At 52.2% G+C, this 24,351-nt stretch overlaps 8 protein-coding genes across 12 annotated transcripts; 4 read left to right on the forward strand and 4 right to left on the reverse strand.

The window, feature by feature from the left end:
• Positions 1 to 77: 77 nt before the first annotated feature.
• AAFC00_006975 (uncharacterized protein) lies at positions 78 to 1,933 on the forward strand (the record flags this gene model as incomplete). 2 transcript variants are annotated; one of them, XM_069347009.1, is made up of 3 exons in its annotated part: positions 78 to 864; positions 920 to 1,531; positions 1,611 to 1,933. In XM_069347009.1, the coding sequence occupies 3 exons, from the start codon at positions 78 to 80 to the stop codon at positions 1,931 to 1,933; spliced, it is 1,722 nt and encodes a 573-aa protein (XP_069199886.1). The 2 variants fall into 2 exon arrangements, with proteins under 2 accessions (XP_069199886.1, XP_069199887.1); XM_069347010.1 differs by having other exon boundaries at positions 825 to 864.
• A 166-nt stretch (positions 1,934 to 2,099) lies between these two features.
• On the reverse strand, positions 2,100 to 6,008 carry AAFC00_006976 (uncharacterized protein; the record flags this gene model as incomplete). The annotated part of the gene is made up of 2 exons (XM_069347013.1): positions 2,100 to 5,169; positions 5,224 to 6,008. The coding sequence occupies 2 exons, from the start codon at positions 6,006 to 6,008 to the stop codon at positions 2,100 to 2,102; spliced, it is 3,855 nt and encodes a 1,284-aa protein (XP_069199888.1).
• A 979-nt stretch (positions 6,009 to 6,987) lies between these two features.
• AAFC00_006977 (uncharacterized protein) lies at positions 6,988 to 7,646 on the forward strand (the record flags this gene model as incomplete). Of its 2 annotated transcripts, none has more annotated exons than XM_069347014.1 (2): positions 6,988 to 7,143; positions 7,218 to 7,646. In XM_069347014.1, the coding sequence occupies 2 exons, from the start codon at positions 6,988 to 6,990 to the stop codon at positions 7,644 to 7,646; spliced, it is 585 nt and encodes a 194-aa protein (XP_069199889.1). The 2 variants fall into 2 exon arrangements, with proteins under 2 accessions (XP_069199889.1, XP_069199890.1); XM_069347015.1 differs by having other exon boundaries at positions 7,087 to 7,143.
• An 88-nt stretch (positions 7,647 to 7,734) lies between these two features.
• AAFC00_006978 (uncharacterized protein) lies at positions 7,735 to 8,964 on the reverse strand (the record flags this gene model as incomplete). 2 transcript variants are annotated; one of them, XM_069347016.1, is made up of 3 exons in its annotated part: positions 7,735 to 7,914; positions 7,963 to 8,791; positions 8,843 to 8,964. In XM_069347016.1, 3 exons carry the CDS (start codon positions 8,962 to 8,964, stop codon positions 7,735 to 7,737), a joined length of 1,131 nt encoding a protein of 376 aa, XP_069199891.1. The 2 variants fall into 2 exon arrangements, with proteins under 2 accessions (XP_069199891.1, XP_069199892.1); XM_069347017.1 differs by lacking the exon at positions 8,843 to 8,964 and having other exon boundaries at positions 7,963 to 8,676.
• An 803-nt stretch (positions 8,965 to 9,767) lies between these two features.
• On the forward strand, positions 9,768 to 14,734 carry AAFC00_006979 (uncharacterized protein; the record flags this gene model as incomplete). Its single annotated transcript, XM_069347018.1, has 2 exons — positions 9,768 to 11,949; positions 12,006 to 14,734. 2 exons carry the CDS (start codon positions 9,768 to 9,770, stop codon positions 14,732 to 14,734), a joined length of 4,911 nt encoding a protein of 1,636 aa, XP_069199893.1.
• A 777-nt stretch (positions 14,735 to 15,511) lies between these two features.
• AAFC00_006980 (uncharacterized protein) lies at positions 15,512 to 17,412 on the reverse strand (the record flags this gene model as incomplete). The annotated part of the gene is made up of 3 exons (XM_069347019.1): positions 15,512 to 15,970; positions 16,038 to 17,311; positions 17,370 to 17,412. 3 exons carry the CDS (start codon positions 17,410 to 17,412, stop codon positions 15,512 to 15,514), a joined length of 1,776 nt encoding a protein of 591 aa, XP_069199894.1.
• Positions 17,413 to 17,998: 586 nt separating this feature from the next.
• AAFC00_006981 (uncharacterized protein) lies at positions 17,999 to 19,824 on the forward strand (the record flags this gene model as incomplete). Its single annotated transcript, XM_069347020.1, has 2 exons — positions 17,999 to 18,116; positions 18,176 to 19,824. The coding sequence occupies 2 exons, from the start codon at positions 17,999 to 18,001 to the stop codon at positions 19,822 to 19,824; spliced, it is 1,767 nt and encodes a 588-aa protein (XP_069199895.1).
• Positions 19,825 to 20,612: 788 nt separating this feature from the next.
• AAFC00_006982 (uncharacterized protein) lies at positions 20,613 to 22,501 on the reverse strand (the record flags this gene model as incomplete). Of its 2 annotated transcripts, none has more annotated exons than XM_069347021.1 (3): positions 20,613 to 21,598; positions 21,652 to 22,434; positions 22,495 to 22,501. In XM_069347021.1, 3 exons carry the CDS (start codon positions 22,499 to 22,501, stop codon positions 20,613 to 20,615), a joined length of 1,776 nt encoding a protein of 591 aa, XP_069199896.1. The 2 variants fall into 2 exon arrangements, with proteins under 2 accessions (XP_069199896.1, XP_069199897.1); XM_069347022.1 differs by having other exon boundaries at positions 22,495 to 22,498.
• Positions 22,502 to 24,351: the final 1,850 nt, after the last annotated feature.

Below are 24,351 nucleotides of genomic sequence, written 5' to 3' on the forward strand. Positions count from 1 at the left end.
GTTATAATGTAGAGTGACTCGCATGGCGATTGATGCTGTGGTCAATCGTTTTTGCGCTTGATATTCCTCCATAGAAGATGGCTACTCAGGCACGCTTGCGTGTTCTATGTGACAAGGCTCAACTTCACGGTGATGACGAGAATGACAATGAGGAGGTGACATCCTGGAGCAATCGAGACCTGATTCCACTCCCGCCTTCGCGGCGAACATGGGGGTGGTTCCACTACTTTGGATATTGGACGCTAAGCTCATTGAATATCTCGAACTGGCAGACACCTAACACCTACCTGACATACGGTCTCTCAGTTGGACAGTCGATGCTGGTGATAGTTGTCGGACGTTTACTGATCACCCTCTTCTCGACCCTGATTGCTTGGTGCGGTCTGCGTTGGCACATCGGGTTCACTGTTCAAAATCGCTATACCTGGGGCCACCGAGGAAGTTATATTCCATTACTTCAACGCATTCTTCTCAACTTCATTTGGTGTGCTGTACAATGTTGGAATGCTGGTCGCCTGACAGGCGTCATGCTCACTGCCATTTGGCCTTCGTTCGCGACGATGCATAATACTTTCGGACCTAGCATGCCCACAACGACCAGCCAATTCGTGGGCTTTGTAGTGTTTTGGTTCCTGTCACTTCCTTTCCTGTGGATCAGACCCGAGAAGTTCAAGCTTCCGTTCATGGTCACTTCGATCTACTGTGGGGTGGGCATGCTCTGTATGATGATCTGGTCATTGAGCGTGGCGAAAGGGGTAGGTCCTCTCTGGACTACAGGTCAAAAAATCCCCAGCACGTCGCAGTGGAATTCAAGCTGGCTCATCATGATGGGCATCAATCAAATGATTGGTGGTATTGCTGCCGGTAAGCCTATCCTCGCCCACTAAGATTTCGTCGTTCTAAGTCGAGTTTTCCGAAGGCATCACCAACGGATCGGACTTTAGCAGATATGCTCGTGGTCCCAAGCACTACATCGCCGGTACCACCATATCCGCGTGGATTGTGGGCACGCTAGTCAGTCTGGTAGGTTTGGTAGTGACCAGCGCTTGCCAGACGATATACGGAGAGGTGTACTGGAACCCGCCCGATCTCCTTCTGAGAATGATGTCCGACGGACAAGGATCGTCAAAATCCAGAGCAGGCGTTTTCTTCCTTGCTTTCGGCTTCATGATCACCACCATGTTCGAGAACGTATGCGGAAACGCCGTAGCCGGCGGCATTGATCTGGCAGGATTGTTCCCCAAATATATCGACATCCGACGAGGAGCGATCCTGACATTCATCGCCGTCTGGATCTGTCAGCCGTGGCAACTCGTCAACAGAGCCTCGACATTCATCTCCGTCCTCAGCTCCTTCTCCGTGTTCCTATCACCCATCATGGGCGTCATGGCCGTCGATTTCTTCTTGCTGAGAAGAGGCAATATCCGCCTCACACATTTGTATCGTGTGCACGACACGCAATACTGGTTCACTCACGGCGTGAACCTACGCGTGATACCCGCCTGGCTGTGCGGATGGGCACCAACGATAGGTGAGTCAACCGTTTCATCCCTTCTATGCCCGCAATCAAGCCTCGTAAACCCCTACTGACAATTTCACCCCTCGAACAGGCGGCCTAATCGTAACCGTCCGCGGCGACGAAAACCCCAGCAGAGGCCTAGTGCAGCTCTACTACATGGCCTTCCTGATAGGCTTCTTCGTCAGCGGGACGATCTTCTTCATCCTGAACAAAATCTTCCCTTATCCCGGTATGGGCGAGTACGACGAGGTCGACTTCTACGGCACTTTCACGCCTGCGGAGGCGGCTAGGCGGGGAGTGATGCCTATCGAGAGTAGTGGTAGCTCGGAGGTGCTGGAGGGTGTGGCGCCGCTGTCGTTTGATGGAGAGGAGAAAGAACTGGCTCATGAAGCTGTTGTTGAGAAGAGAGCGTAATTTCGAGAGGGCTTTGTTTTGTTTGATTTATAAGAATGAACGCGGGCAACGAGAGGGGTCAGATATCGTTTCAAGACCAAAACAGTCTGCAACACGTGCTCGTCGTCGTATATGAGCGATGCAGTATGGCTATCTTTCTCAATGTCACCGTTGCCTCCATGCACAGTCAACAAGTATCGTTTAATACATCGTTCATCTGAGGATCATGGCGCAGGTACCCTTTCTTTGTTGAGGGGTGGATATCTGGCGAGCTCGAGTATCTGCGGTTGGGTTGGCGGGGTATCGAGGGTATCTTACTAGATGTCATTTCGTTCGGGATGAAACCACCATTTTCCACAGTAGCGGTGGTGAGATTTCCAGAGGAAATTTTCCGCTTCTTCCTCAGCCTACCAGCTGATACTGGCGTAGTCTCACTCGAGGCATCCCAAGTCGTAGCCTCGGTCATGGTCTCATCGCGTGATGGTGGAATTTCTGCCGCTTTTGCTTCTTCAGCCATTCTGATCTGCCTTTGAGCTTCTTCGATGGCAGCATCACGATCTTTCGCCTGCTGAAGTCGGTAGTCTTCATGTTCTTTTGCGACTTTGGCTCTTGATGTAGCAAGGTATGCTGCGACGTCCTCGTCATTTGCCACACCTTCAACGCAATGATGGCACTCGACATACCAAGCATTTCTCGTCTCATAATGCAGCATGTCGTACTCAGGAAGACTGCCACCAAGTAGTTGAGCCTGATCCCAGTCAAGGCAGTCCTCACAAAAGCCCTTCTCGCACCAGCGGCAGCGATATATCAAGCCACCAGCGTCGGAAGTATTTTTTTCGCAATCGAAGCAGTGGTGTTGCGAGCAATGAAAACCTGTGTTGCGCTTCGCCTTCGCCTTGAATAAAGCACTGAGACAATCTTCATGATATATGCGAGGACAACCAGAACACAGGATCACTTCTCCGCCGTCATGGCAGACTTGGCAGTAGTCTTGATGCTGGATCGGAGGCGCCTTCTCTCGCTTCGGTTCGGCAAGCCGAGGATCCTTTCCAGCCATGGTAGGTACAGCCTCCCAGTCAGCACACTGTAGACTTTCTTTGTTGATGGCATACCCATTCATCATGACAGTGGTATTCTTGCCAACGCGACGATCTGAGCGGCTCACCTCTGCGGGAGCGAGGAGACCTGCTTGAATCTGACGTTGATATTTGACACCATCGAGAACGGCACATTCAACACGTTCCATCTTAGCAAGCCACTCTTTCTCGTTCACAGTGCCGTCGTGATGTGCGACATTTGGGTCTTCAGGCCGGTCCTTGCACTTGTCTATGATGGTACTGAAGTCCCAAGATAACATTTCGTTCACATCAATTTCCGGGTGAGTCAAAGTTGTTGCACCACGCCTGATCAAAGACATGAGTTCTGTCGTACCGAGCTGAGGTGTTGCCTCTTCAGGGGAATCTTTCATATCTCTTGTAACGCCGCGCTTGCGTTTGCGCGAAGACGGTTCTAACGTCGCTTCTGAATGTATATCTCGCATCGACTCGGTAATCTTAGCAGACAGGTAAAGCTTCTTGCGGATGCGCCCCATCATTTGCTCCTCAACGGTACCTTGAGTGCAGATCTTGTAGATAGTAACAGGCTTCGTCTGGCCAATCCGGTGGGCGCGAGCTTCAGCCTGGATAGTAACCTGTGGGTTCCAATCCTCGTCGAGGAAGACGATATCTGATGCCGCCGTCAGGTTCAGACCGAGGCCACCGGCTCTAGTTGAAATGAGCATGACCCGATACTCGGACGATACTTCATTGAACAGTCGTATATCCAAATTGCGTTTGGCTCTGGCTGTCTGACCGTCCAGACGCAAATAGCGGAAAGGTGCTTGGGATTCATGTTCATTGGTGCCTTTGAGCGCAAGCAGATCCTCGCAGAAGTCAAGGGTGTTAGTGAAACCGGAGAAGATCAAGATTTTCTTTCTCTGTTTGATGACCAATTCATCAATGAGTCGACTCAAAACGATGAATTTCCCGGACGCATGTATTATGTGATCGCCAAGCATATAGGGATCAGGAAGAGCTCCTTTAATCTGATAAGGATGCACGCAACACTTGCGCAGTTGCATGACAAGGTTGAGGAGCCGCTTGTATGCGGATGTCTGCTTCGCGTCCGACTGTTCATTCTCGATAGCCTCCTGCATAATCCTCCTGCTTTCAGCCCACTGATCGTTATCATGGTCGATGCCGTCAACGGCTCTTTCGAGCTGTGATAACTGTTCGTTCTCCAAAGATTCGATCTGTAGAGTCTTGGTTTCCTTGTCTTTGCTACCAGTGAAGAGCTCATCGATAAGGCTGTTACCAGCCTTCGTCAAGAGTCTGGTGTACCAGAACCTCTGCATAGGTGTCAGAGGAACATATAGAAGCACTTCCTCCTTGGGTGGGAGTCCGAGATTGACGTCCGGGCTGGACTTCAAGCGTCGGATCATGATCAACTCCAGGAGACGACGAGCGTTGTCCATGAAAGCAGTGGATACCTTTCCCTTTCCAAGATCAAAGGCCTCGGCGAACATGTCTGCAGTCTTGGTTGGAAAGACGTCTGGAAAAAGCCAATGGAGTAATGCCCACATCTCTCTCAAGTTGTTCTGCATAGGAGTTCCGGTAAGAAGCAAGCGATGCTCAGCTCGCAAAGTTTGCAGGGCTTGGGAAACATTGGACTTTTCGTTCTTGATTTTGTGGCCCTCATCGAGGATAATGTATCGCCAGACGAAGGCTTTCTGGAACCAGTTCTTCTCGGCGACGAAAACTTCACATGTAGTGATGAGTATATCAAACCCAGCATCGTTCTCGTCATCGAAAATCCGTCCACGAGCAGCACCGGCCCCTTTGTGGAGCTTCTGAGTTCTTTTGTTCTTGGTAGCAGATGTCTCGTTGCCAAATCGGTCGATCTTACCACTCGCTTGTTGTTTCAGATTCTCACGCTCCGATGCATTTCCGTGGAAACGCATAGGGCGGAGCTTTGGCGTCCACTTACGGCACTCGTTGTACCAGGATTCTAGCACACTGAGCGGGCACACTACAAGGTAAGGACGGGAAAGTCCAGGTGGCGGTGGATGTGATTCTTCCAAGTACTGTATCAAGGATAGAGTCTGAAGAGTCTTGCCCAGTCCCATCTCATCACCTAAAATAGCTGACATGCCGTTCTTGTACATTGTCGCAAGGAAAGACAATCCCTTCAGCTGATAAGGCTTCATGATAGCAGTGACACTGAAGCGCGGAGGGTCAGCAAAAATAAAAATTGGCCGAGGAGACGTGACTTACTTTTCCGGTTGCCATTGCAGTTGTGAATGGGGCACAATGCTCTGAGTGAGCTTATGCGATTGTTCGAGCTTCGTGATGTAGTTGGTAGACGCAAGCAGTGGCAAGAAATAGTCTTTGTAATGAAGCAGAAAAGCATCGCGCTTGGACCCGGTCTTTGTGATGATCTCATCGCAAGCACGATTACGAGCAGTATCTGGTTTAACAGATGTCTTGATGTTCTTCGTTCGCGCGGCGTGGTCTGTTGTGTTGATAGCATCAGACTCCAGGATACGCTCCGATCGCAGCTTCCTAGGCTTCGGTGAGGGTGCGATGACCTTCTCTGGTGCGTAGCTCATTGTGGCTCTGGTTGAGCGTGCAGGTTGATTTCGTGCCGGTGGTGGAACAAGAGCAGTCTCAAGTTTCTCAGACGGGTCTCGGTCCATCTCGCTGAAGGCCGTAACATTGATATTTGATAATATGCTATCTTCGCTTCTGACGCTCAGCCGCCTTGTAGATTCAGGTTCATCCGATGGTCCAGAGGTGTGATGTGCCATTGTGCTAGGAGTGAGGGAGGCAATACCACTTTGCTTATCTGGTTCGACGGCCGAGGATGGCTGAGATTGCCTCTGACTACCGGAGCGATTCATTCGTGTGATCGAACTTGGTGAAGGTTGAGCCTTGAATAGAGCAAGCAGACTAGCCGCCGAAACTCGCTTCTTAGGTATGGAAGGCGTTGCTGCTCCAGATTTGTCCATAGCTGTTGCCTGCGCAGACTTCTGGCGCAGCGATGCTCGTCGTTCGCTCATTGCGCGAAGGTACGAGTAACCTGGTTGGAGCAGAAAAGAAATTGCGAGAGATATCACGACGATCGGAATACTCTTTCACGTGAAGTAGCTGGAAATTGAAGAATTTGCCGCACTCCCAAAATCACTTTTCACGTGAAGTGAGCAAGCCACCTTACTGTCGCGAATGTCTAGGTATGACACGATCGCAATCTATGCCTTCTGTTTTCCTCCGCGGCTCTTCGAATTCAGGCCATATTGATGTTCCAGACAATCGCTATATTAGACAAACCGAAAAACCTTGAGGTCCTTGATAATCCCTCTGAGAAATGAGGCAACCTTGATGCTCGATGTCCTCAAACAAGACGGACCGTTTGGTCATGATTCGGAAAGCGATCTAAACTTAATCAAGCATACCTACTACTCCAGGGGCTCGAAAGTCGTCGGATCAGCAAGACCAGGTAGCAAGAGCAATCTTCGTGGTTGACATGTGCAGCTCTCCAAAAGCTAAGCTCGGATATAATAGTACACCTGCAACGGATCCAGAATGGCGGTACACAATCACGACGAATGAAATTTGGAGTTTATGATACAATTGCAAGAAGTGAAATTCTAGGTACCTTACGGTACTGTACGCTCCCTGAGCAAGACTACGAAACTTCGTAGATATTATTGGCATCTATCGAGTGACGTTCGTCAAACGCGATTAAATTGCCAGGATTCTACGCGTATGGCTCGCGTCTCCGAAGCGCACCAATCGAAGATACGGCAACTAATCGATCGGGCTTTGTGCAGGTAAACTCCGCGGAGGTTCTATCTAAATTATGAAGAGATTCTCTGTGTATCTCTATCGTACTTGTGTAATGTTTCATCGTTAATGTATGGGATGTGGAAGAGAGTACTAATTACACCAAAAACACATTGTGTCTATAGAGCACAGAAGACTCGACCGATCTTTATAGTAAAGCAACTTCTTGGTTCTGGTCATCGCAGTAGCAGCAGTATGAGCCAGCCATTCGCCGAGATAGCAAGAGGAATTCCCAAAGCCTCTGAGCCCACAGATGCGGCAGCGCCAGAGAGAGAAGACCAGGAATGCCCAAAGATGACGCCGCAAGAATTTCGAACGTACAATAGACTGGCGGAGCACATGGACATGTTCGTAAGTGGCACTTTTCGCAACTGAACTGTAACCAGTTGCCGAAACATGCACTAACGATTTCTTTTCCCGTTCAGCACGAGAACTTCCGCCGGACATGGAACCTGCTCTACGGTGCTTGTGAAGCCGGCAAACGACCTCAAGGTATGAGCATTCGGACTTTCCTCGCGGCGGGTGACGACTTCTGTCATCATCTCACCATACATCACACCATCGAAGAACAGCATATATTCCCCGTCCTAGCCAAGAAAATGCCTGCGTTCCGTAAAGAGCTGGAGCTCCTCGATCAGCACAAGCAGATTCATCATGGAATCGAAAAGCTGGAAGAATATATTGCTGGAGTGCGATCCGGTCAGCGAGACCTTGTGTATGGCGACTTGAAGGCTGTTCTGGAGACCTTTGGCAAGGTCCTATGGACACATCTTGATCAGGAGGTGCATGAGCTCAGGGCAGAGAACATGAAGAAACACTGGACCCCAGAGGAGATTAGGAGAATACCAATGTAATGCAGTTACGACAACTGGTGTATATTCCCTGCAACAGTGTGCGTGATTTCTAAGACGAATATTTCGTTGCGTGGTCAAGATGAGTTTTTCAGGTAGGTCGGCCTTGCTTTCTAGCAGCGGCAAACTTTTCATGCCATTTACGTTTGTTGCCTGTGATCGCTTCTGTTGGATTGGCGGCTGATGTTGCTGAGGCAGCTTCCCCAAGTTGGTGTTCTGCACCCTCCCCACTGAAGCGGATGTAGTCACTTGCAATCGCATATGAGCCATGCTGAAGGCGATTAGTATACATAAATGATTGAAGTCAGTCCACACTTACTGGAAGGATTTCAATCCTGCCATCTTCTCTCCATGCCTCTGGTAGACTGTCTTTCCACATCTTAATGAATTCATCTTTCTGCAACCTGGGTGAAGTGGGCTGTGCTTCATTTTGGGCTTGCAAGATCAAAAGACCCAACCACTTCGCCGTCTCAGCTTGATCAAGAGTTGAGCCTTTGCTCAGCACCGACTCAGCATGGTCTTTCTCGGATAAGTCTTCGTGATTGAAGTGTAAGCGACGCATTAGCGCCGCCCTCAGTTGGTGAGGATATTCGTCTTCAGGATCCCAGAGCGCTTCCAGCATAGTACCAGTCCTCAGAGTTCCTGCTAGATCCACACCCTCGGATCGAGCAATCTCGCTCAACCGAGTCCATGTTTTCAGCAGAATTTGCGCGGAGGGACGGAAACATCTCTTTGGTAACGCGCGGAATGGTGGAAGCTCAAACGCTACAAGGTCAATCCACGTACTTTCACATTCGGCGTCGCTCATGGGAGTTCCGGCGAACACAGCAGATTTGTCCAAGTACTCTGGTAATGCTCTATTTGCATCCTCGAGCTCGACGAAGAGCGGCAAAGTAGCCCGGAGAGTGCTTTTGGCGGAACCTGTGGGAGCATTGATGATCTCCAATGATGAAGTACATTGAGATATAGAAGTAAAATTGTGGATCGAGATAGCGTTAGGGTCATCGCTTGGGTGAAGTGTTGGTAATACCATGTGGACTCCATTTGAAGTTTGCTGCTGGCGCATGTGATAAGTTTTGTCCGGTGTACATAGTACTGCTTCGGCATTCCCAGCCGTAGCTGTGCCATCCGAGGACTTGAAATGTAGTCTGCATGGGCATGAGCGGTTCATCCATCAACAAGGGCATCGACGCACGTACTTGGGAGCATTGGGTTGGCTTAAAGTATCTAGCAGTTCCGGAGGCAGTTCAAGAAGACGAAAGGACTGAGGCACAGCTGAGATACAGAAGGGAGACCCATTGTTCCTCTGAGAAGAGAGCATCGCAAGATTGTCCGTCAGTTGATTCGACTAGAAGCGCTCAAGACCTGTCCATAAAACAGGTATACTAAGCTCAGCTGGTTCTGTCAATATTTTCCACCTTCGGTTATCCTGGCTAGACATACAAAGGTATTATCTGAATGTATGCAAGCATAGTACGCGATTACACGTTGGTAACGCGAAAGTCGTGTAACCAAGCTTGGCCCTGACTCGGTTAAATAAAGCTGTGTGCTGCACAGTTGCAACAGCCGCATGGAGCGCAGTAGTGCAGAGCGCCTGCCACCCTGTGCGGTGAATCTCTGTGTTGATGGAGCGGGGAGCTTGTCAACCAAATTCGGAATAGCGGCGATCGTTTGTTTGTTTGAAACTGGAGCAGTCCCTTATTTTGGCTTATTTTGGCAACGGCTATCTCAATCGTTCCGTTTCCAACGCTCTGGGTCTCGATTGCGCGACCGCCTTGTGCTTCTTGTCTGAACGTTCGTTCTCAAATCTAGTTGGCGCTGCACTGTCTATTGCGACCAAGTGCGCACGCAGTCGACAGCCCTTGAGTATACCGCAATTCGACGTGTCAAAAGCTGTGACAATCGTTTGTTTATTTGTGTATTTTGCAAGCAGCCTGGTCCTTGTTTACAAGTACTGCCTCTCACCGTCGCTTTCTCCGCCTGCGCTGCTTATCAACAATTGACGCGTTGGAGCGGAAGATGATCATCTGATTGATCGACGACTCAAGGACCTCAAGTGCTCGCATGGTGGTGTTTTCATAACACTCTCTCTCCACAAGGAAAGTCGCCTTTTCCGTCGCGGCCATGGTCGTCGTCACAACTCCCCTGCCAGCTTTGTCGGGCGAGCTGGCGCTGTTCCACACTACCGACCCCCTCCTCTCCAATTCTCCTGTCCTTGTCTTCTACGGTCCTGCCGCCTCCATCTCTTCGACCACGTCACGTATACAGGTTCACGTCTTTACTCCGGCCGGCCTTGAATCATATACCCGCCTGGCCATCTCACCCAACTCTCCATATTATGCTGCTGTTACTGCATTGCCTAGAGAAGAGCAAGGCGACGAGGTGTGTCGAGGTCTTGCCTTTGGCTTGGCCAAGTATTTTGCGGAAATCCCCCGTCCAGCAAGAGATGCCTGGATTGCGCAAGCACTGCCCGCCAGGAAGGCTGCTTCGGCTTTTGCTCTCTTCACCGACGCTCACATTGCCATCTTGGCCACGCGCATGAACAGAGTCGAGAATGCCGAAGAAGTAATCGATGACATCCAACGCGCTCTGGGTGAGCAATCGGCTTCCTGGATGGACCTGGATGTCATCCTACCACCCAATTCTATTCAACCAGTGCAGTCAGAGCAAGAGCATGTCGACGGAGATGGGCCTGACGAAGATGAGCTATGCGCCAAACGCTATGGACAATATGCTTCTTTCATCAAAATGCTGGGCGAGCCTGCCTTTCTTCCTACTTCTCGGCTAAAGCGTGCGCCCTCGAAGCCCACTGCTGTCGGCCGCAGTCAAGCCTTCCTCCGAGACCAACGAGAGATTGTCCGGAAGGAAATGTGTGAGCTTGTCGACACTGAAGTGAATTATGTCGCGAAGCTTGACAACCTTGTGAACGGCATCGCTAGTGACATTCGCGGTACTGCCTCTAATCACGCAATACCTGTGGCTGGTCCGATCGAGCGCATGGTAGACGAGTTGTTCCCAGATACCCTGGACAAAATGCTCACCATCAACAACGCTTTTCTCGAGACCATTCAAGCCGTCCTCGCTTCTACCCAAGATGCCGCCGATGCTGATATACAGAGTGAAGTGGAAGAGACATCCCACACGACCATTTCCGACGAGATAGGACTGGCCGAATTCGCAAGATGCTTGATCGAGTGGTTTCCTAAATTCGCCGAAAGCTACCCTGCCTACATGCGATCCAACGCTAGGTTTCCACGTCTCATGCGCAAAATCAACAGGCAAGCAGAGCCGGCCTTGCTCGCCAAATTCCAAGACATCGGAGAGAAGCGTTTGAATTCGATGCTGATCGAGCCCGTACAGCGCCTGCCGCGATACACTTTGTACATAGATAGCATCGCCAAGCAGCTACCTGTGGCCCATCCTGCTCTCAAGCTGCTTCTTAGAGCTCGCGACATTATTTCCGAAATTTGTTCTCAAGATGCCCCTGGTATGAGGGAAACGGATATTCTGGTACGACTACAACGTCTGGTCGGCTCATGGCCAGAGGAGATCGAAAACCTAGGCCGTCTGATCACAATCACCGACGCAGCGGAACTTTTGCCTCCTTACGACCCTGTTCAGAGTCGCGGATCATCTGGAGTGCTCATGCTATTCACCGACTGTGCTCTGTATCTGGAGAAGCGAGGAGAGCATGCCATGACTGCGAGAGCGCTACTGGCAGAGCTTGGAAAACCCCTACTGGACGATCGAAGAGACTCGAGTCAAATGAATTTCACGCCTTCTCTACACTTCGTCGAAGCCTCTCCACTCAAGGACGCCGCTCTCACAGAATATCTTAATCATCGCGCGATCAACATCGTTCCAATCACTGGTTTCGCCATCGAAAGTGGCATGATCCCGGAACATAGAGTGTATTTACTGGAAGGCAACTATGCCGGCAAAGCTTCTAGATTCCAAGAGGAATGGACAAAAGCGCAAGTCGAAGGTCGTTTCTCCGAAGAAGAGCGTGACAGTGGGAAATGGGAGGTTCGCAGTGCGCAAGGAGGCGCTGGCGAACTCAATCTCTTTAATGCCATCTTCGAGCAACAAGCCGACAGATCACCGAGCTCCACCAGAGTCAAGCTCCTTGTAGACCCAGAGAAACATGATGGACGGGCTAAAATTGGAGATGACGGTCTAGAGGCCATCATTTCCATGATCGGTCTAGGCGATGGCTTCTGGCAAATAGAAACTGAAAGTGCTCTCGCCACAGTGGTGCGTGACAAGGTCACAGAGGGAGAGTTCCTGCCGGTGCTTCTGCGCAGATGTAAGTCATGTCGCGATCAACTTGTTTGGTTTCTATCCACTAACGCCCTTGAACAGTGGGCGGTTTGCTGCAAGCTCGTTTCTCAGCCAGGAATCCAGCCATCGTCAAGGCTCTCGTGCTTCGTCATCAGCAAATCATCGATGATCTGAATCTGCAATTCATGGTCGTTGATGGTGCGCACAGTGTCCCTATTGCCTCACACGACCACGCGCAACGCCCCAAATCACCCGTCAAGCTACTGTCTTCCTTTCTCGAGTCAAGACATCAGCCATCCAGTCGAGGCAGGATAGACCGTCCGTTCAGCATGGTTGATCCACCGGCACTACGGCCGCCATTGCAAACGTCAAAGACCACCATAGGTCCGGAAACTTATCGGCCATCATCGGCACCCTCTCCCAGGGACGAGTATGACGAGCGACCCTCAACCGCGCCGGAGTCATCACAGACACGCCCTGGTACCCCGTCCAAGAGACTTGAGGAGACTCTTTCGGCGTACTTCCTCGCACTTCAGGCCCGGAAGGGAAACATCGTCGGCAGAGTTGTCTCGGCTCGTGGCCGTGCAAACGAGCTTTCGGTCAACGAGCTGTATAATTCCCTTCTTGAAGACCCCAACATGATGGTCGTTGCAGCCCAGTCTTCGATTGATGTGCTCTTCGCTGCGTTTGAAAAGTTCCTCAAGACTGCTTGGAAGGAACAGTGTGGATCTATAATCTCGGTCACACATCTCAAGGAGATTCAATCCAAGGCCGAAAGTCTTTTCCCAGTTGATTTTGAGAGATATTTCAAGGAGGCTTTCGGAAATATGACGCCACAGAACCAACGAGCGCTCAGGGGTTTCGTCAGATTACTTGCCGAGCTACTCGATGGCACAGGTAATGATGGCGACCGCGGTATGCTGACTGCGGCATTTGTTGAAATGCTCGTGCCCGAAGGCGAGCCGTATGCATTCGTGGGACTGTTGGACCGCTTCGTTGATGACATGGAGTCTCTGTTTGGGGAAGTGATAGTGGCGCGAGAAGTACAGCCCTATCACCCTCCCCAGACGAAGAGCAACTCGGCAAACTCCCGTCACAATCGTTCGCGATCAGTGAACACTGGCTCACTCACCTCCAACACTTCTTCATTACGAAAGAAGTTCGGATTCAGCACTTTGGGTCGCGAAAACAGTAAATCAGAGGCCGAGTCGAAAGTGGGATCGGTTTTCCGTGCTCTCAGCAAGAGCACACGTGGACCTGATCAGCATCCTAGCTTGTCTCGTGGATCTCTTTATCGAGCACAGAGTAGCGATAATGATGTTCCTCGTATGCTTCCTCCAAGACCAGCCTCACACGACAGTCTACACGCTTCTTCTGTAAGTCTCGAACCTCGGCCAAGATCGCAGGACAACTCATCGATTATGACTCAGTCGAGCTCTCCTGGCGGACTGGGGTCCATCCAAGAAACCATTACCCCCAAACCTACTCCTTTGTTTCCAAGGAAGAAGCGAAGAAGCTCGCTGTCGGATCTCAAGACGCTCGAGACGAAGATTGCCGACTCTCCGTTCATGTCTCCCGATACTATGCTTCGGTTCAAGCCTGACGAACAGGAGCAGACTAGTCGCATGGACTCACCATCGCCATCGTTGCGAAAGACGACAACTTCGAATACCCTCACACGCATCGGTGGCCCAGCCTCGCCGCAGCGCTCTCGCCTACCTTCTTCGTTCCGAAGAGACACCACTAGAGAAAATACGCCGACGACTCGTCCGGAACGTGCTCAGAGCACGACTACCAGGGTCGAGCGTGCCCAGAGCGCCTTGGGGTATCGCACAGATCGTGCCAACAGTGTTCTGATAGGACCTCGGAGCACGAGTAAACAACCCGATGAAGTGACCATCACATCGTTCAACACCGGCTCGCTTCGTCGCAACGAGTTTCCTTCGGGTATACCGGCCCTTCGCAGCACTCCCGCGCCGGCGCCAAATCCCTTGCGCATGTCGCACATGGAGCGCAGTGGTCTGTCAGAACGCCCCAACACAGGCAACGCGATGAAAATCACACGGCCGACCACGCCAGGAACAAAACCTCTCAAGTCCAACGCACTCGGCGGTCTGACCAGCCCCACTCTCAAGCCCAGCACCTTGGGTAAACTCGGCAGTCCACCAAGCCTGAGCGGAGTCATGTCTCCGCCGTCAGGGACACGCAGACTGAAGATGCAGTCACCGCAGAAACTCAGGGAGCGACTGCAAGACGAGCAGCGAGCAATGGCGAGCGCTCACTCGGCACTGCAAGACGAACTTAGCAAGATCGGCGAGGAGATGTCAGGGATGGGACCAGGCCGCATGGGCAGCGTCAGAGGCAGCAACATGTCGCCGGCGCTGGGAGCCCGACGCGGCAGCAAAGACGTCAACGCGGGCTCCTTGATCCCCTCCACAGGCGACAACCCACTCCTAGACCTGACCTCACGACTAAAAGCGCTAGAGCAGAAACTTCCCGGCGCACTAAACAGCCTCAACGACCGCATCGCCAGCCTATCAACAGACATAACCAGCAGCCTGACGGTGTCTGAGAGCAAAGCGCGCCGCCTCGACGAACTCTACCGCGAAGCCAACGCCGAGAACGAGGCCCTGTACGGCAAAGTCAACGAGGAACTCGCGCGCGTGCTGCGCGCCGTGCGCGGAGGCGACGGCCTCGCCGAGCTCAGACGCAAACTCAAGGAGTCGCAGGAGGAAGAGGGCAGGCTGCGCAGGGAGAACGCCAGGCTCAAGCGCGAGGTTCTGGGGCTGAGGAGCCAGTTGCGCGAGTAGTGCAGTTGCTTTGCTCTATCGGTGCGGCGAGTTACACTTTTTTTCTGTTGTGTCGATGGGGGTGGCAGGACAGATGGAAGTGCTAGGATGCAGGGGGGGGTGAAGACGACGGAGGGGGAAAAGTTTTGGTTCTCTCTTTCTTTGCGTTTTTGACTCGCTGGTTTGTCATCGGACGAGACGAGTGGCGAGCTGCTGCTGCTGCTGCTGCTGCTGCTGCTGCTGTTTTTGGTTTTTTTGGTCATTGTTACTGTTCATCACGACGTTATGGGATACACGACTCTTTCCTTTTTCTTTTTCTTCGTTCAGTTTTCATTCGGATAGCTTTAATCCTCTCTCTCTCTCTCTCTCTCTCTCTCTCTCTCTCTCTCTCTCTCTCTCTCTCTCTCTCTTTTTCATTTATCTCCCTCTCGCTGTGTCAACGTTTTGTTCGCGGCGTTTGTTGTGGCCATCCATTGTATGACTTACTGTAACTTGCTTTGTTAGTCTGCATAGAAATATGAATTTATTTTTGGTTCGCTTGATGTTGACTACCTCGCTTTCACTTTACTTGAACATAGGCTTGCGTCGGAAACACTTCTCCTTGTGGCTGTCTCAGCTCAGCGTGAATTCCAGCGTGACTCGATGAAACCTTCTAATTCGGTATCTTTTTTCTATGTACTTCAATGCTGTAGCTTTACACTTTTTCCACACCGTTTCCTCTTCTCCTCTCACAATTACCGGAGAAACTCCGTCGCAAGGTTTCAAAAGGGATCAGAACAAAAAGGAAAAAGAGCATGATCAGTGACCGTGCCCGTCGTCGTCTCCGCCTCTCTGTTCCGGGTCGAGTTTGATCATGGTGTCGATTCTCATGATGGCGACGCAGGCCTCGACGGCCGACTTGAGCTGCTTGACTTTACTCATGCTGGGCTCGAGGACGCCGGCCTTGATCGAGTCGTGGACCTTGCCTCTTGTCAGGTCGAGGCCGTAGTTCTTGTAGTTCTTCTGCTTGGCGATGCGCTTCTGCTCGTCGGCGGATAGCGATTGCGACGACGTTTTGGCCGGGGCGGCGGGATTGGGGCCCGAGTGGTGGGGGTCTGAGGGGGACGCTGACGAGGCGAGGCGTTGCGAGAGGGCGTGGCGCGAACGGAGCTGGGCGACGAGTTCGGAGCTGTCTTTTGCCGCGTTGACGGCCAGAGTGGTGGGGATGATCAGGAGGGCGGAAGCGAAGGCGCCGATGGCCAATTGCTCGCGGGAGCCCTGGGTGTGTGTTATTTAGTATACAGATTGTCAAGAAAAAAGGAAAGAAAGAAAGAAAGAGACTCACGACTGATGTGGCCCACTCCTCGAGGTAAATGTGCAGGGCAGTCTCGACGGCGCCACCTCCCGGCACGATTCTTCCACTCTCCAGGGTGCGCTTGACGGCAGAGAGCGAGTCGTGCACGGATCGCTCCATCTCGTCGAGGGAGTACTCGTTGGCACCACGTAGGATGATGGAGGCCGAAGAGTGGACCTTTGTGCCCTTGACGAGGATGCACTCGTCGTCGGAGATGCGCTCTTGCACCACCTCCTCGGCAGATCCGAGGCTGCTGGCCTCGAACTTTTCGTCTCCGTTGAGATCTGACAGGGCGGAGACCAGAGTGGCGCCCGTGGCCTTTGCTATCCTTCTCAAGTCCTCCTTCTTGCACCTCCTCACGGCCATGGCGCCCTTTTCGATGAAAGCCTTGAGGCAGAGGTCGTCGATGCCCTTTGTGGTGAAGATGACGTTGGCACCGGCCTTCAGGATCATGTCCACTCTCTCCAGCACGATGCCGGCCTCCCTCTCTCTGATCTTCTCGAGCTGGGCAGGGTCGTCGATGGTGATGTGGACTCCCAGCTTCATCCTCTCTTTCTGCAGGTTGATGTCGAGACAGGCGATCTTGGCGTCGGTGACTCTCGTGGTCATGGCCTGGCTGGCGACGGTGCAGTTCAGAGCGTAGCCCTTGACGAGCATGCTCTCGGTGGCGCTCTTGCCGTGGGCCTTGAGGACGTTGACGGCCTTGACGGGGTACTTGACCTCTCCTCGCGGGTTTATCGACTTGACCGACTGCATGGCGTCGACGACCATGTTGGCGAAGAAGTCCGAGTCTCCGCCGATGATCTTGGAGGACATGGAGGTTTTGGCGATGCTGATGAGCGAGTCACGGCCCAGCGAGTCGACCTTTGTGCTGATGTTCTCGTGCATGTAGCGCACCGCCTCCCTCAGCGCGAGTCTGTAGCCGGTGATGATGGTGGTGGGGTGGATGCGGTTCTTCATGAGCTCGTTGCCCTTTCTGAGGAGCTCGGCGGCGATGAGCACGACAGAGGTGGTTCCGTCGCCGACCTCCTTGTCTTGTTGCTGGGCCAGGTCGACGAGGATCTTGCCGGCGGGGTGCTCGATGTCGAGGAGAGAAAGGATGGTGGCTCCGTCGTTGGTGACGGTGACATCGCCAATGTCGTCGACCATCATCTTGTCGAGGCCAGAGGGGCCAAAGGACGAGCGCACGACATTGGCGATTGCCTGCGTCGCCTGGACGTTCTGGTCGCGGATGTCTGAGCCGCTGAGCTTGGTGCCTCCCAGGACTTTGAGTTGTGTCAGTAAATTGGTATATCTTAGCAAACGTGAAATGAAAAGACTCACACAGAGTTCCCGCGTTCCGCGGTGCCTCGAAGATTCCAGCCATTTGTGTGTGACGGGGATGGATCTGGAGATGAGTTGTGTGAAGAAAGATTGATTAGAGAAAGATGGGATTATCTCTCTCTTTCCTTACTGCATATAATTCTTGGGAGCTCCTTCCTTCTGCTGTCTCTAACAGTCTCCGACAATCAAAGGCAAGGGCGGACGTCGTGTTCCGCCGATGTTTAACCGCTTGTGATTATTGCGGGCGACACGCGGGAGTGGATGCCTGACAACCACCTCATACCAGGTTAGGTAGGTACAAGTATCAATCAAAGGTGGGGCAGTCAGGCAGAAAACACACACTCACACACTGCTGCAGCTCTGACTCTGACTCTGACTCTGACTCTGACTGTGATATCTTTTCATCTCATCATCTGTGATCCATCATATACTGCACCGATTGATCGCCCGAGTTGATCCAGAAAGTGCTTGCAGTATTGCTTTGTGCTTTGATCACTTGACATCTGATAAGGTACAGTATTGGGCAATAATTCGATTCTCTCTCCGCATTTATTTGTCTGTTTCTGCCCCGCCCGACCTCGTGAATCGATTTTATTCTCCCACGACAGCCACACAAGCAAACCCAGAAAATGGACAAGGTCGAGAAGGAACTCAACAAGGCCACTCTCAATGAGGACGGCGCCGCAGTGACGGGCACCACTGTCGAGGGCGCCCAGCCCCAGGACAACCCCGCCGCCGCATCCAAGGGTGAGTCTATTTTTCTTCTTTGTTATAATCACAAGCAGCTGAACACGATGCCCCAACAGAGCGCAGAGACCAGAAGAAAGCGGCCAAGTCGGAGAAGAAGGACAAAAAAGACAAGCCCAAGCAAGGACAAGGACAGGGTCAGGGCCAATCGAAAAAGAAAATGGAGGGCGGCGCGGGCATCGACGTGCTCAAGGAGGACGACCTCTCCGAGTGGTACCAGCAGGTCATCACCAAGGGCGAGATGCTCGAGTTCACCGACATCCCCGGCTGCTACATCTACGAGCCGGCGTCGTACGGCATCTACGAGCGCATCCAGGACTTCTTCAACCAGCGCATCAAGCGCATGGGCGTGCGCAACTGCTACTTCCCCCTCTTCATCTCCGAGGCCAACCTGCAGAGAGAAAAGGACCACATCGAGGGCTTCGCTGCCGAGGTCGCCTGGGTCACCGAGGGCGGCAAGAACAAGCTGGAGAAGAAGCTGGCTGTTCGTCCCACCTCCGAGACCGCCATGTACCCTTACTTCAGCAAGAAGATCCGCTCTCACCGTGACCTGCCCCTCAAGCTGAACCAGTGGAACAGCGTGGTCAGGTGGGAGTTCAAGCACCCCATGCCCTTCATCCGCTCGCGTGAGTTCCTGTGGCAGGAGGGCCACACCGCCCACTTGACCGAGGACGAGGCCGGCAAGGAAGTCCTGCAGATCCTCGACCACTACGGCGCCATCTACGAGGACCTCCTCGCCGTCCCCGTCGTCAAGGGCCGCAAGACCGTCGCCGAGCAGTTCCCCGGCGCACACTACACCACCACGGTCGAGGGTTTCATCTCGTCCACCGGTCGTGGAATCCAAGCCGGCACCTCTCACTGTCTGGGCCAGCACTTTGCCAAGATGTTCGACATCACCGTCGAGGACCCCGCCGCCAAGGAGGGCGAGAAGAGAGAGAAGCTGCACGTGTGGCAGAACAGCTGGGGCCTCACCACCCGCTCCATCGGCATCATGATCCTGACCCACGGCGACAACAAGGGTCTCGTCATCCCCCCCCGCGTCGCCGAGACCCAGGTCATCATCGTCGCCGTCGGCATCACAGCCAAGAGCACCGACGAGGACCGAAGCAGGCTCTACACCGCCGTCGAGGACATGAAGAACCGCCTGCTCGACGCCAACGTGCGCGCCGACGCCGACCTGCGCGAGGGCTACTCCCCCGGCTGGAAGTTCAACCAGTGGGAAATGAAAGGCGTACCTCTGCGCCTCGAGTTTGGGCCCAAAGACGCCGAGAAGAACGTCGTGACGGCGGCACGCCGCGACAACGGCGCCAAATCCGAGATCCCCATCGCCGACTTCGAGTCCGCCATCCCGCACCTCCTCGAGACCATCCAGGCCGACATGTTCGCCAAGGCCGACGCAGACTTCACCTCCCACCGCAAAGTCATCACCGACTGGAAAGACTTCGTGCCCGCGCTCAACGCCAAGAACGTCTGCTTGATCCCGCACTGCACCACCGAGGCCTGCGAGGACCAGATCAAGGACCAGAGCAAGGGCAACCAGCAGGACGGCCAGGAGGTCGACGTCCGCGCTCCCTCCATGGGCGCAAAGTCGCTTTGCATTCCCTTCGACCAGTCCTTTGACGGTCTCACTCACGGCTCCACAAAGTGCACGAACCCCAAGTGTGACAGGCTCGCCGAGAAGTGGGTCATGTTCGGGCGCTCGTACTAGAAGGAGGAGGAAAAACACTAGAATAGTAGCCCATTCTCTTCTTTTTCTATCAGGTTGGAATTTGCTTGGGAATGAATCATACGGACAGAATGAGAGAGAGACGAAAGGAAAGACGAAGAGCAGAAAATCTCACGAAAATCTCACTAACCATCACCGCCAACAAGACCACTCTGCCCTCCTTTCTTGCCCAGACATGAGTAAAAGTGATGTCAACATCGAGTGTTCATTCCAGTGTCCCTATCCTGTTCCATGATAGAAGACTGAAAAGAAACAAATGCTTTGAGAAAACCAACTCGTCTTGGGAAGACTATAAACATTAGCACGCGGCGAGAAAGCAGGATGGAGTAGCTGGGACTCTTGAGATGGAAGGATAACGATGTGTTTGATTCAAGGGTGATGATCGATTTTTCAGTCGAAGAAGAAGAAGAAGAAGAAGAAGAAGAATGCCCAGAGGGTGGACCACCAATCAAGAAAAGAAAAAGAAAGAAAAAACACAATACAATATACACGTTTGTTGTCTATGACTTTGACATGTTCTGTCTTTCTCGTTTCGAGTCACAAAACAGAGAATTGCCCATTCTCCCATGTCCGCACCCATCTCCCCTTCGCCTGCATGTTGGACAAAGCCTGCCTCGCGAGAACGACCCCACTTCTTCTCGTCCCTCGAGGTCTTAAGTGTCCATTGCTCCTCTACCAGAGGAAGAAAATCCCAGAAAAACGCCGAAATGGTAACTTCATCAAAAGATAGCCTGCAAAAACAGATACTTTGCTCGTGGCAACACGATCAACTAGCCCACAACATCGCCCTTGGCCGGATAGAACCATGACGTCGTGGCGATGATGATGTAAAGACACATCAACAGCGTTCCCTCGAGCCAATGCGACTCTCCGTCTTGGATCAGGTAGTTGACCAACAAGATGGAAATAAAAAGCACGGCGACTTGGAATCCATCAAAGTCGAGCGTCATGGGCAAGTCGCCGACACCGCACCAGCCGATGATGACCATGAGCGGCAACACGAGGAGCGCAATCTGCATACTCGATCCGACGGCGACACCGATGGCAAGATCCATCTTGTCTTTGATCGCGACTGTGACTGCGGTGGCGTGCTCGGCGGCGTTGCCGACAATCGGCACAAGAATGAGACCGACAAACTCCTCGGAAACGTGGCCGGTCTCGGTAATGTAGTCGATTCCACTGACCATGAACTCGGAGCAGAAGGCGATCAGAACGGTGGCGATCGTGAGGGTGACCAGGGCGCCGACGATGGTCAGGCTAGGAAGCTCTTCCTCTTCCTCCTCCTCTTGCACGAGGTTGGACTGGTTGACCTGTCCGCCGGCGGTGGCTGCCGAACCCGCACCCATGGTGGCGAGTCCGCGCAACACCTCTCCCTTCTCCTTCTTGCTGCCCTTGATCTTGGCTGATTTCTGGCTGGGCTCATTGTAGATGTGGACATGAGTGCTGAGCTGGAAGTACAGGTATGCGCCGTAGACGACCAATAGAATCACAGCAACACCGTGAGAAACCTCTGAGATCTGGTCGTCGCCGGTGCCAAAGATAGTGAAGGCGGTGGGCACAATCAGTGATCCAATGGCGAGGGCGAGCATACTGGCGGCGGTCTGAGCAACTGTTATGTTGAAGTGTTGTGTGACTCGGTTCCAGCCACCAAAGAAGAAGCACATTCCCAGCACCAAAAGCAGATTGGACAGCATACTACCAATCAACGAGGTCTGGACAATGATAATCTTCGACTGGGCCAAGGCAATGATACCGACTGCAAAGTATTAGCGAAAACTCCACGCCAAACGCATGGCGCCTCAATCTTACCAATGAGCTCAGTGGCATTTCCGAACGATGCGTTCAACAATCCACCAAGAGTTTCACCCACATACATGGCCAGCTCTTCTGTAGCAAACGACAACATGGCGGCCAGTGGGACGATGGCAATGAAGTTGACGACGAAAATGGCAATGCCGTTCAGGTGTGCATATCGAACAGCGAACCCCACGGGAACGCAGATCAATAGCACGTTGACCCAGCTTCCGAACAATACAGCCTTGAACTGTTGCATGAAGGGGATTCTTCGTTTCATCAACTTGGCCTTTGCCTTCTCGGTTTCGGTGCGTTCCAGGTCAGACTCGTCGGTATCAGTGCGGTCGGAGTGTCCGAGGATGCCCATGAACCTTCGCTTGCGAGGTCCATGATTTGATTGTTGTTGCGACTCCGGTGCGTACTGAGTAGGCGCATCCGTGCTGTTCATGCGCGCAATGCGGTCGGTCTCCTTCTCGTCGACAGCAGTGATATCTGACGGGCTGGGACGTAGTCGATTCGAACTTCCAGCGTATGAGTGCTTGGCGGTCGGTTCTGTGCTCGAATGTTGTGGGTGGGCGTAATCGCCATTTTCTACCCCTTGCATCTCTAGGTAGCGGGCTTGTTCTTCAGCAGTGGGAACATTGCCAGCCGTATTCGTCTTTCGCAGTCCAGTCTCGATGTCTGCCGGACTATGATTTCTGACATATGATCTGGATCGCTTTGCGAAGGGGTTGTAGTTGACATATTCATCGTCACCGTATCTCCAGGCGATGTTGCGCGCCTGATGTTTGATTGAATCTGTATGAAAGCGTCTGAGTATCAAGGTCGTTCATAGAGAGGTATTGTAGAAATACTTACGCATCATGCACGAAGGTGGTGAAACGGAGATGTGTATAAATCTCCGATGTAGTCAGTTGTTTTGGCTGTCGTTATGATCTTTGAGTAATCGAATGCAAGAAGGTACACAAAAACCGGGCTGTCGAAATGTCTACTTGTATAGAGCCCTGATGGCAAAAGACGGTGGACGATTGACGTAGTGGTGTAGTAGTCAAGAGGGCAATGCTCCGACCAGACTTTGTTCGCCTAAAGGTGTTCACTGCGTGCTCAACTGAGGCAGTTCAAGATAGTAGAGTAGCTAAGATGGCATGGACAGTTTAGGGGAGGCGACAGAGAAGACACGGCGATTAGCCGTACTGGAAAACAGTGAGCGCTGACGCAAGTTGCTGAAACGCTCAATTCCAGTAGTGTCTTTGTTTGATGTTGCTAGGGTCAGATTTACTCCACTGGTAATGATCTCCGTGGCGCAGTTTGTAAGGTATTCACTATGCGGAGGCGGGTGGGTCTGGATCTACTAGAGGCGCAGGCACACGGTGCATGGGTAATGATTGCAGGAATGAAAGTGAACTGATGGAGGCAAACTTCGCCTAATTAACCAAGCTTGAATGTACGAGTATCAAGCACTGCTTAGCATTGCGACATTTGCGACATCAAGAAATGCTTAGGAAGTCTTCTTCAAAACAAGAGAGCAAAGAGCGCTGATCAACAATTCCAAGGCTTATGATGGCAGAGGTTACACGGTATCAATTCTTGTTTTACTCGTGGCTTGAAGTATAAGATACCACTACGGGCATCAATGTGATGCATGCATGCCCCGTTCGATGTCATCTCAAGCTTACCCTGGCTTGCTTGGCTGTGCTTTTTCTTCTAGTGCCTTGCTTGGCTGACGACGTTGAGAGAGCCTCGGCAGCTACTGCATCTATCGTTCAGCCGCTTCAATCGCGAGCCTTTCTGGTACGAGAAGCACAGGCCACCTTTTACTTGCTGCGGAGGGTCTGAAATGTTCTACTAAGGAGTTCTAGACAGTGGGCGTAGTCGTCAGACAACAACTTGATCTTGCAACTGCCTAGCATAGCCAGCGATACGCCACAAGGTCTGATCACTCTCGAAGACATTGTTATGTCTTGGTCGAATGTTCCACAGGCTACAGTACAGTATAGACTGAGATCCACTCGAGTGACCGGTCGGGGTATTATTGACCGGTCATGTTTCTCCGAAAAATGAAAAAAGACAGTGTGCTGCGCATGGTTGTGTATAACGTGTATACAGGTCAGACCGCTCGGATGACGTTTCGTACCTATATTGACATGCCACCGCATATAACACGGACCGTGTCGTCTGCCCAAACGCAGTTATCCAACGCAGTTATCACTCGCGCATATGGTGACCAGGGGTTGTATAAATTGGCCACGACGCCCTGCTACACAGATATCCAGTACTTGATGCCCCTACCGCGCCCAATCACACAGAAACGGAGCCGCCCTGACTTATAGTGATTCGATAGGGATGCGAGATTAAATCTTGGCGTCGTATCTCAGGATTTCTGGTTACACGAGATTGGCTTCGAACGACGCGACATCATCGTGAGCATTAACTGCTCTCGGTTCCCAGTGCGACGGCACCAATTTCCAGACCACATGTCTCGGCCACAACACATATCCTCGTCAACATATTGCATCTGCTGGCTATATTGACTCTGATGTCCTAGGGTATCGAAACAGAAAGAGTGCATTTCAATTCATTGCCATAGGATGGCTATGGGTACAGTATCGATAGTGTTGTGTCCCATGCCGCCCCTGGACAATTAAAATAACCTCCATCGATGCCGATATCTGTGCACGTGAATCGCATCTACTCTTTCCGCGCTACAACAACCTT

This window comes from Neodothiora populina (genome assembly GCF_041146345.1).
Source record: "Neodothiora populina strain CPC 39397 chromosome Unknown canker_contig_8, whole genome shotgun sequence".
In the NCBI taxonomy this organism is placed as follows: Eukaryota; Fungi; Ascomycota; class Dothideomycetes; order Dothideales; family Dothioraceae; genus Neodothiora; species Neodothiora populina.